General features: G+C 41.3%; 1 protein-coding gene across 3 annotated transcripts in view; it reads left to right on the forward strand.

Moving 5' to 3' along the window:
* The window catches only part of PHACTR3 (phosphatase and actin regulator 3), a 341,542-nt gene extending 332,221 nt beyond the window's left edge, over positions 1–9,321 (forward strand). For all 3 annotated transcript variants that reach the window (XM_058174777.1, XM_058174780.1, XM_058174778.1), the window contains 3 exons: positions 3,310–3,450; positions 6,623–6,699; positions 8,737–9,321. In XM_058174777.1, coding sequence (XP_058030760.1) covers positions 3,310–3,450; positions 6,623–6,699; positions 8,737–8,752 — 234 coding nt within the window. In that variant the 3' untranslated portion in view covers positions 8,753–9,321. The remainder of the gene's footprint in view (positions 1–3,309; positions 3,451–6,622; positions 6,700–8,736) is intronic.
* The last annotated feature ends 231 nt before the right edge of the window (positions 9,322–9,552 follow it).

Genomic DNA, 9,552 nt, shown 5'->3' on the forward strand with positions numbered 1-9,552 from the left:
ACTGAATGAGTGGAAAGTAGTACTATCTCACCTGCCAACGAATGTACATTGTGTGTTTCTTTGTTCTTGGGCATCCATTCTTGTACTGGTCTTGTTCGCAGGGAATTTCACAGTTATTGTCTGTTTGATTATAGGAAATTATTGCAACCAGCAAAGCTGCTGGTTATCAGGAAGTGCCTAGCAACCCATTAGTTGCTCTATTTATTACTCCCCTTAAGGGAGAGAATATCTGTATATAGGTAGTCCTCAATTTATGACTGGTTGCTTAGCAACCATTTCGGGCGGGGGTTGGACTAGAAGACCTCCAAGGTCCCTTCCTGCCCTATTCTGTTTCTATGAACCCTGAAAAAGTACTTACTTGGATTCGAATCTCCTATGGTGGGAGCTACCCTGTGGTTAGGATTGTATTTTGAGCACTTAGCAACCAGCCTGCATTTATGGCTGCCGTGGTCATGATTTATATTTTTGCCAAAAACCGGCACTTACTTAAATACATTTGCTGGTTTCCAGTAAAAAAACACCCATGGGGAACAAAGAGTTTGCTTAACAACCATAGCATTTGCTTAATGACCATGCCGTTTGCTTAACAACTGCTGCAAGAACGGTTGTCAGATTGGATGTGGTCATGTGATGACCTTCTTAATCCAATTTACCCAATTTACAATCCTAATTGCATCTCAGTTATAGTCATAAATCAAGGATTACCTGTAGTCCTTTAGTAAAGTAGCGGGCAGTATAGGTAGTCCTCGACTTACAACCACAATTGAGCCCCAAAATTTCTGTTGTTAAGTGAAACTTTTGTTGAGTGTATTTTGCCTCATTTTATGACCTTTCTTGCCACAGTTATTAAGTGAATCCCTTCAGGGGTTAAGTTAGTAACACGGTTGTTAAGTGAATCTGGCTTTCCCCATTGATTTTGCTCATCAGAAGACTGCAAAAATTAATCACATGACCCCGGGACACTGCAACCGTCATGGGTCAGTTGTCAAGTGTCTGGATTTTGATCGTGTGACCACAGGGATGCTGCAATGGGTGTGTGAAAAATAGTCATAAGTCATTTTTTTCAACGCCATTGTAACGTTGAATGGTCACTAAACAAACTGTTGTAAGTCGAGGACTACCTGTACAGATTCCAGCAAGAGGAATGACAAACAGAAGTGCGCCATGAAGGGAAGGCAACTCAGTTTCATTACCTTGAAATCAATCAATCTATCTATCTATCTATCCATCCATCCATCCACCTACCTACCATCTATCCATCTCTCTCTCCCTACCTATCCTTCTATATTTACCTACCTACCTACCATCTATCTATCATCTATCCATTCATCTCTCTACCTATCTATCCATCTCTACCTACCTATCCATATCTATCTATCTATCTATCTATCTATCTATCTATCTATCTATCTATCTATCTATCTATCTATCCATCCATCATGTCTATTATCTATCCATCCACCCACCATGTCTGTCTGTCTATCATCTATCTAACCATCCACCTACCTACCATCTATCCATCTCTCTCTCCCTACCTATCCATCTATATTTACCTACCTACCTACTATCTATCATCTATCCATCCATCTCTCTACCTATCTATCCATCTCTACCTACCTATCCATATCTATCTATCTATCTATCTATCTATCTATCTATCTATCTATCTATCTATCTATCTATCTATCTATCTATCTATCTATCCATCCATCCATCCTGTCTATTATCTATCCATCCACCCACCCACCATGTCTGTCTGTCTGTCTGTCTGTCTGTCTGTCTGTCTGTCTGTCTGTCTGTCTGTCTATCTATCTATCTATCTATCTATCTATCTATCTATCTATCTATCTATCTATTTCTTGCCTTTATTATTTTTACAAATAACTCAAGGCAGCGAACACACACAATGCTCCTTCCTCCTCCTATTTTCCCCACAACTCTGTGAGGTCAATTGGGCTAAAAGAGAATGACTAGCCCAAAGTCACCCAGCAGCTTTCTAGCTTGGTGCTTTAACCCCTAGACCAAGTTGTCTTTTTCCTGCAATGTTTCCTCAGAAAAGATTGAGATGGTTTTCAAAGCAAACGTGGAGCAACAGGCTTACTTCATGCTTACAAAGGAAGGGTCTTCCTTCTTGACCTGCAAACCCAACTGTGAGGGACTTTTTGAATGAACCTTCATGGTAATGAAGGATCCCTCCAAAGATGTGCCTGGTCTTAGCTCCAAGCACTCATTTTCTCTCACTGCTGCCAGGAGCTGAGTGAACAAGCTGGCAGAAGAAAGGGGGAAAGATTGTAAGAACATTGAAGATAGCTGTAAACAATTTTTGGCATGTCTAGCTCCTACAGGTATTCAGAGCTTTTCTACCGCAGAGTTTCATGGCATGTTTTGCCATCTAGGGCCAAGAACACACTGGCATGCACGTTAGACGCAAGAAAGATGATAACACGGATCTATAAAAATGACATCACCTAACCTCCTATAGCCACATTTATCATAGAAATGGCACCCAGAGCGCCACCCGCACATGCTGAAATGGGGATGGGCACATTCCCAACACAAAGTTATAGAATGACAATGCATGGCATGTTTTTGAATGCCAGTCCATCAGAGCGTAAGAAATGTTTTGTGAGATTAGTCCATCTGGTCGGGTATTCTGTGTGACCTAATGGTCAACCTGATGTAAGTTGGAAGTATAGGTTTTTCCTGTTTATAGTTTTCCTAGATTGCATTTCAAAATATATGTTGAGGTGTGCCTTCTGGGAACTCATCTCTAACTTGAGAAATTATGCACCTAGTATAATATATAAAGAAGGGGCCTGTCAGAAGTAGATACGTTTTCAAGGTACTAAATGCAACATTAAAAAGGAAAAGAAGTTTCTTAGGAGACCCAGAGTTTACAACTGAGCCGTGGTGGCAAAGTGGTTAGAATGCAGTATTGCAGCACTAATTCTGCCGACTGCCAGCAGTTCGATCCGGACTGGCTCAAAGTTAATTCAGTCTTCCATCCTTCCGAGGTGGGTAAAATGAGGAGCCAGATTGTTGGGGGCCATATGCCAACTCTGTAAACCGCTTAGAGAGGGCTATAAAGCACTGTGGAGTGGTATATAAATCTAAGTGCTATTCCTATTACAAGAGTAATTGTAAGGTAGCCCAAGGAGCATCTACATTTTGATCATGAATGAACAAGTGCATCAACCTTCTTACATTCCTATATGTGATCCAAAGAAAGGAATTGTAGGCATTTCTGTGAATATTCTCCACCCAAGTCTCTTTACAGTTTTCACATTGCATGAATTTTTCCTCCCAAAGCTTAATCAACGACCTACGGTTGATGAATTAAGAGACAGAAAAATCCTCATCCGATTCAGCGATTATGTGGAGGTGGCAAAAGCACAGGATTACGACCGACGAGCAGACAAGCCATGGACCAGGCTTTCAGCAGCAGACAAGGTACTGAAGTGTTTCGGTTTTTTATGGCGATATGCCTGCCAAAGGTGTAATGTGCCATCCTTCTCTTTCATGCCAGATTATACAGGTAGTCCTCGACCTACGACTGTGATAGAACCTCCCCATGACAGTCGTAAGTCATCATAGTTACAAAGCAGATCATCATGGGACTGACCCAATCTAAGGATCTCTTTTACAAAAACTGTAAATCGTAGTTGCATGATCATGGGATGCTGCAAACGGCCGTAAATGTGAGCCGGTTGACAAGCATCCAAATGCAATCATGTGACTAGGGTGGGGGAGCTGTCATAACTTCAGAACCGGATCGTAAGTACCTTTGGGGCTGGACCATTGTAACCTCAAATGGTCACTACGTGAGCAGTTGGAAGTCAAGGACTACCTGCAGATTAAACCAAAGCCACAGAAATATTAAGTTGTAAGAAGCTATTTAGTTCCTTGGGTGCAACCTCCCAGCTCCGAACATACATCCAAAGGAAAACATCCCCAATGGAAGCTTGTATGGCCTCTACTTCAATACATCCAATTTGGGTTGCTGGTTCTACAGTGGGACTGGTATCAACAGATTAACAGAGATGGAAGGGACTTTGGAGGTCTTCTAGTCCAGCCCCCTATACCATTTCAGACAAATGGTTGTCCAATCTCTTCTTCAAATCCTCCAGTGTTGGAATGTTCACAACTTCTGGAGGCAAGTTTTTCCATTGACTAATTTTATTTATTATTTATTTATTTATTTATTTATTTATTTATTTATTTATTTATTTATTTATTTATTTATTTATTTGTTTATTTGTTTATTTATTTGTTTGTATTTCTATACCGCCCTATCTCCCTAAGGACTCAGGGCGGTGTACAGCCATATAAAAACACACAAATATACAAAATAAAACATTCATCTAAAAAACTTATTATAAAGGCCAAATATTTAAAATAAGATATAAATAATAAAACCCAATTTAAAACCAAAGTTAAAATTTAGTCATTTAAAAATTTAAAACCCTAGTCCAGTCCTGCGCAAATGAATAGATGTGTCTTAAGCTCGCGGCGGAAGGTCCGAAGGTCAGGAAGTTGACGAAGTCCTGGGGGAACCTTGTTCCAGAGGGTGGGAGCCCCCACAGAAAAGGCCCTTCCTCTGGGCGTTGCCAGTCGGCACTGCCTGGCCGACGGCACCCTGAGGAGTCCCTCTCTGTGAGAGCGCACGGGTCGGTGGGAGGCATTCGGTGGCAGCAGACGGTCCCGTAAGTAACCCGGCCCTATGCCATGGAGCGCTTTGAAGATCATTACCAAAACCTTGAAGCGCACCCGGAAAACCACAGGCAGCCAGTGCAGTCTGCGCAGGAGAGGTGTTACATGGGAGCCACGAGGGGCTCCCTCTATCACCCGCGCAGCTGCATTCTGAACTACCTGGAGTCTCCGGGTGCTCCTCAAGGGGAGCCCCATGTAGAGAGCATTGCAGTAGTCCAACCGAGATGTCACGAGAGCATGAGTGACCGTGCACAAGGCATCCCGGTCTAGAAAGGGGCTCAACTGGCGAACCAGGCGAACCTGGTAAAAGGCTCTCCTGGAGACGGCCGTCAAATGGTCTTCAAAAGACAGCCGTCCATCCAGGAGAACGCCCAAATTGCGCACCCTCTTTAATTGTTCTCACTGTCAAAAAAATTATCCTAGGTTGGTTCTTTCCTTGATTAGTTGCCATCCATTGCTTCTTATCCATCCACTAGTTTCTATCCACTGCTTATGAGCCGTGGTGACGCAATGGTTAGAATGCAGTACTGCACGCTACTTCTGCTGCCTGCCAGCTGCCTGCAATTTGGCAGTTCAAATCTCACCAGGCTCAAGGTTGACTCAGCCTTCCATCCTTCTGAGGTGGGTAAAATGAGGACCCAGATTGTTGGGGGCAATAGTCTGACTCTGTAAACCACTTACAGAAGGCTGTAAAAGCATTGTGAAGCAGTATATTAGCCATAAGTGCTATTGCTATTCTGCATTCAGGTGCTTTACAAAATAGGTTGACCTCCTCTTCTTTGGGGCAGCCAATCAAATATTGGAACACTACTATTCTGTGAGCCCTAGTCATTTTTATTGAACTATGCATACCCATTTCCTGCAACAGTTCTTCGTTTTAACCTCATCTCTAATCATCTTTGTTGCTGTTCTCTGCACTATTTCTAAAGTGTTTACAGCCACACATATCAACAAATAATTTTCTAAATGATTAGAAAGTTTTTCCATCAGAGGAAACAAAGAATAAAGTACTCTACTATGATACCACTGAATGCCTCTCCCCACTTAGGGGGGTAGAGATTCAGTGTTTCCTGTGCCTTATTGTTTTCTCCAGTAGTTTTGAGTAGGTGGTGCTTCATGACAGTTTATATTTCCATTTAAGGTTTTGCCAGATACCTTGCTTACATTGAGAAATGAATCTTTGAAATAGATTTTCCTTCTATGTGCTAAAATGAAAAATCACTGCAGCAAAGCTGCTCATATAAGAATAGTACGATGGGTCAATTGAGAATATATTTGCACATTTTGGCCATGTGCCATCAAGCTGGAGGTAGATCCAAAAAGAGACATATTGATCTTTATTTAGCATGATAAGGTATGATGTTGTAATTCACTTATTTATTATGGTTTATTAAGAATATTTATATGGCCTCTCGACTTAGACCATGCCTTAGATAATCAGGGAGTGATCATTTTTGAGAGTCTCCTAGCCACAAGTGGGGCTGTCAATCCCTGATGTTTTGTTTTTGAACAATAAAGTTTAGATACAATTTTTCTCAACTTTGGCAACTTGAAGATGTGCAGACTTCAACTCCAGGAATTCTCCAGCCAGCACCCAACTACTTTGGGCTAGAAGTAAAGTCCTGCTGATTGCCCTTTACCTGTTCACACATGGCAGTCCCACAATTTGATTTGTTCAGTATGGTGGAAAAACAGAACCTATTAAGGAGCTATTTCATGGACGCCTCCACTTATGTTGCCACCCACTGACAGGGATGTGGATGAGACTTCAATGAACTGTTCAATTGGAAGGGCTTATGATTCTTTATTGAGAAGGATAAGATGTCATTTCAGTTAAATTTTAAGCTGTGCCTTTTCTTACCAGTTTTAAAAGATTACGGTAATTCACCTTGTTTCTGTTTGAATTTTCCAGGCAGCCATTCGTAAAGAGCTAAATGAATACAAAAGTAATGAAATGGAGGTGCATGCATCAAGCAAGCATTTGACAAGGTCAGTTGCCCAGATAATATGTATTCATCCATTGAATATCAGTCTGTCTATCTAATCTCTATATATTTATCATCTAGCTATCATCTCTATCTACCTATCTATCAATATCTATCTACCTACCTAATCTATCTACCTACCAATATCTCTCTGTCTCTCTCTCCCCCTCTCATCTATTTCTATCTACAAAACCTGCAGAATGTTCTACTCTACTGCAGCACTCTTCCAGAACTTGGAACAGTTGCTAGGGTTCAATCTGGGTCAGTCAACAGGACCAGAGGTTGCCTTTTGAACTTGTGCTGCAGCCCATCCTCAAGGGTCATCTCTCTCACCAGAATTTGAGAGTATTTCACATTCTCACCTTCTGGTTAAGAAAGTTCTCTGGAGATTGGCTCCAGCACAAATATGAAAGCTCAGAAGACTGGTGCCCCGGTCCAGTTTGGATCCTTCAACATTATGCTGGGGATGCATGTTAGCCTTAATTTGTGAGTTGCTGAGGTGTCCAAGGTGGTTGAAATGAAACTGATCTGCTTTTTATCCCAAACTAACCATCAATTTACTTGGTAATTCTCTAAGCATAAGCATTCAGGTTGGTCAAATAATAAAAAATACATTGCTGTTAGGCAAAGAACAGGATCAACAACAAATTCAGTAAACATTCAGCATAATTTGAGTGAGCACAGAGCATTTTTAAACAAAAGATAACTTATGGTGTACACAGAAATGCTAATTTAGTAGTCTATATCGATTTGCCTATGGGGGAAATTAAAAAAAAAAGTGGAGGAAATCTAGCTGCTTGCTAAGATTTCAGATCAGGCCCATAAATATGATGACGTTCAGCAGTGAGAATTACAAAAAGTAGCTCCAGTAATTATTCTCTTGAAACATGTTCATAGATTTTTTGATTTTAACCAATTTGTGAATATAATCTACTGATCAATTTCCTCACCTGAGCAAAATTGATCAAAGAATGTCTTGAAATTCTTCGGATGCTATGTACTGTTTGCTTGGCATAGGAAGATTGGCAATAATCACAGTCAGAATTGCTACCAAAGTCCAGTCTAAACTGAAAAGCGAAAGGAATTTAGAGATTTCAGCTCAGGTGAAACATTTAACTTTAAGGCACTCAGCTAAAATTAGTGGCATTTCTTTGGACAGAAGCCATTTAATTCTTAAACTGTTATCAAGTATCACCAAAATCAAAATTCAGTAGAAATGTAAGGGCTCCTCCTTAACTTTAAAATTTTGAAGATAAACATTTTGATTTGACTACCAATAGGTGGGTATTCATCAGGGGCCAAATCTACTTACCTTCCCTACCAATTCGAAAGTGCGTGCACGCACCATTGTCATGACCGATTTTAGACCCCCTGCGCATGTGCAAAGCCTTCTGTGCATGCGCAGAGGGTCAAAAACAGGTTGCTTCCTAGTTAAAACCAGGAAGTAATGACGTCCAGGCGGATGGGCGGAGCCTCACACTGCTGCCACTACTGTTTCACCAAACCATGTGCTGCCACTGCTACCAGTTCGAGTGAACCAGTAGCATTTCACCCCTGGTATTTAGGTAGGTAACTAACTCAGGATGTAAAACTCAATTTCACTGAGGGCCACATCGGGGTTGTGTTTGACCTTGGGCTGGGGAGCTGAAGTGGGTGTGGCTAAGATGGGTGTGGCCAGCTCAACATCACTCATGTTGGGGGTGCCTGTGGTGACCCAAGCACTTTGCCAGTGAAAACAGGCTCCCAAGCTGTTTTCAGCTGCGACTGCCTCCTGCAATCCTCTGGTAGCGAAAACAGAGTTTGGCCCTCCCAAGCTCCATTTTCATTGGCCAAGGGTCAGTCCTTTGCTGTTTCCAGGGTGGCCCTGCAGGCCAGATCTAAGCACCCCGCGAGCCAGATCTGTCCTTTGGGCCTTGAGTTTGACACCCCTGAACTAACTCATCCTTAGGTCTTTGTGTACTGCCTTTTCTTACATGAAATTGTTTTTTGTGATAGAACTTCTAAACAATAGTCACTGATGTCTTCTCCTTTTAACTTCTAGATTCCACAGGCCATAGAGATTTTCTTCTGCGAAGAATTTGTCTACTTTTTTGATATCCACTACTGAACACGCATCAGGGAAAACATGAAGGCCTTTCTCTGAAGTTCAGTCTATGAGAAGCTGATGTTTCAGATTCTGGAAAGACTGCAGATTCTATCTCTGTAGCTCATATTTAAAGCGATCTAATCCGATGAAGGCCGTCACCTTGGAGCCGCAACCCTCAAGGTGTGGGAGAATTCACTGACAATATTGAACTCATCCAAAAGGAAATGACTGCATTCCTTTGCTACTTGTTTTAAACTGAATTGCTGCATATCTTGAGAAAGGAGATGTTGTGCATGTACAGGCTCTACCATTCCAAGGCCTCCGACATAATGGACACGGCGCACACCATCATTCAGTATTATCATGGTGACGAGACATTGGGAACTTATCACGATTAGTTTGTACAAAACACTTAAGTTCATGTTCTACGAAGTTATTTACTATATTGTTTCTTTTCTTTTTTATATATATATATAATGTCTAACAAAACACTTTTTTTTTGAACTCCCGTTCATTTTTTTTGTTAATTAAATGATTACTTACTGCAGAAAACAATTCCGCAAACTTCCATGTTTTATGAGATTTAGCATCGGAATTTAAAGGAACATGGGAAAATTTGATTTCTTCTCTCTCCCTCAAGCAAGTTTTATATTAGTGGCTTCCGTTTTCCCGAAGGAAGGTTCAAGTGTAGGACTGCAAAAATAGATGGCATTGGGTCAATTTTTATTGTGGTAACTGAGAAGTTGAACTAGTTTGGTAGTTGAAGGGTGA

The sequence above is a fragment of the Ahaetulla prasina genome, chromosome 3, assembly GCF_028640845.1.
Source record: "Ahaetulla prasina isolate Xishuangbanna chromosome 3, ASM2864084v1, whole genome shotgun sequence".
Lineage (NCBI taxonomy): Eukaryota > Metazoa > Chordata > Lepidosauria > Squamata > Colubridae > Ahaetulla > Ahaetulla prasina.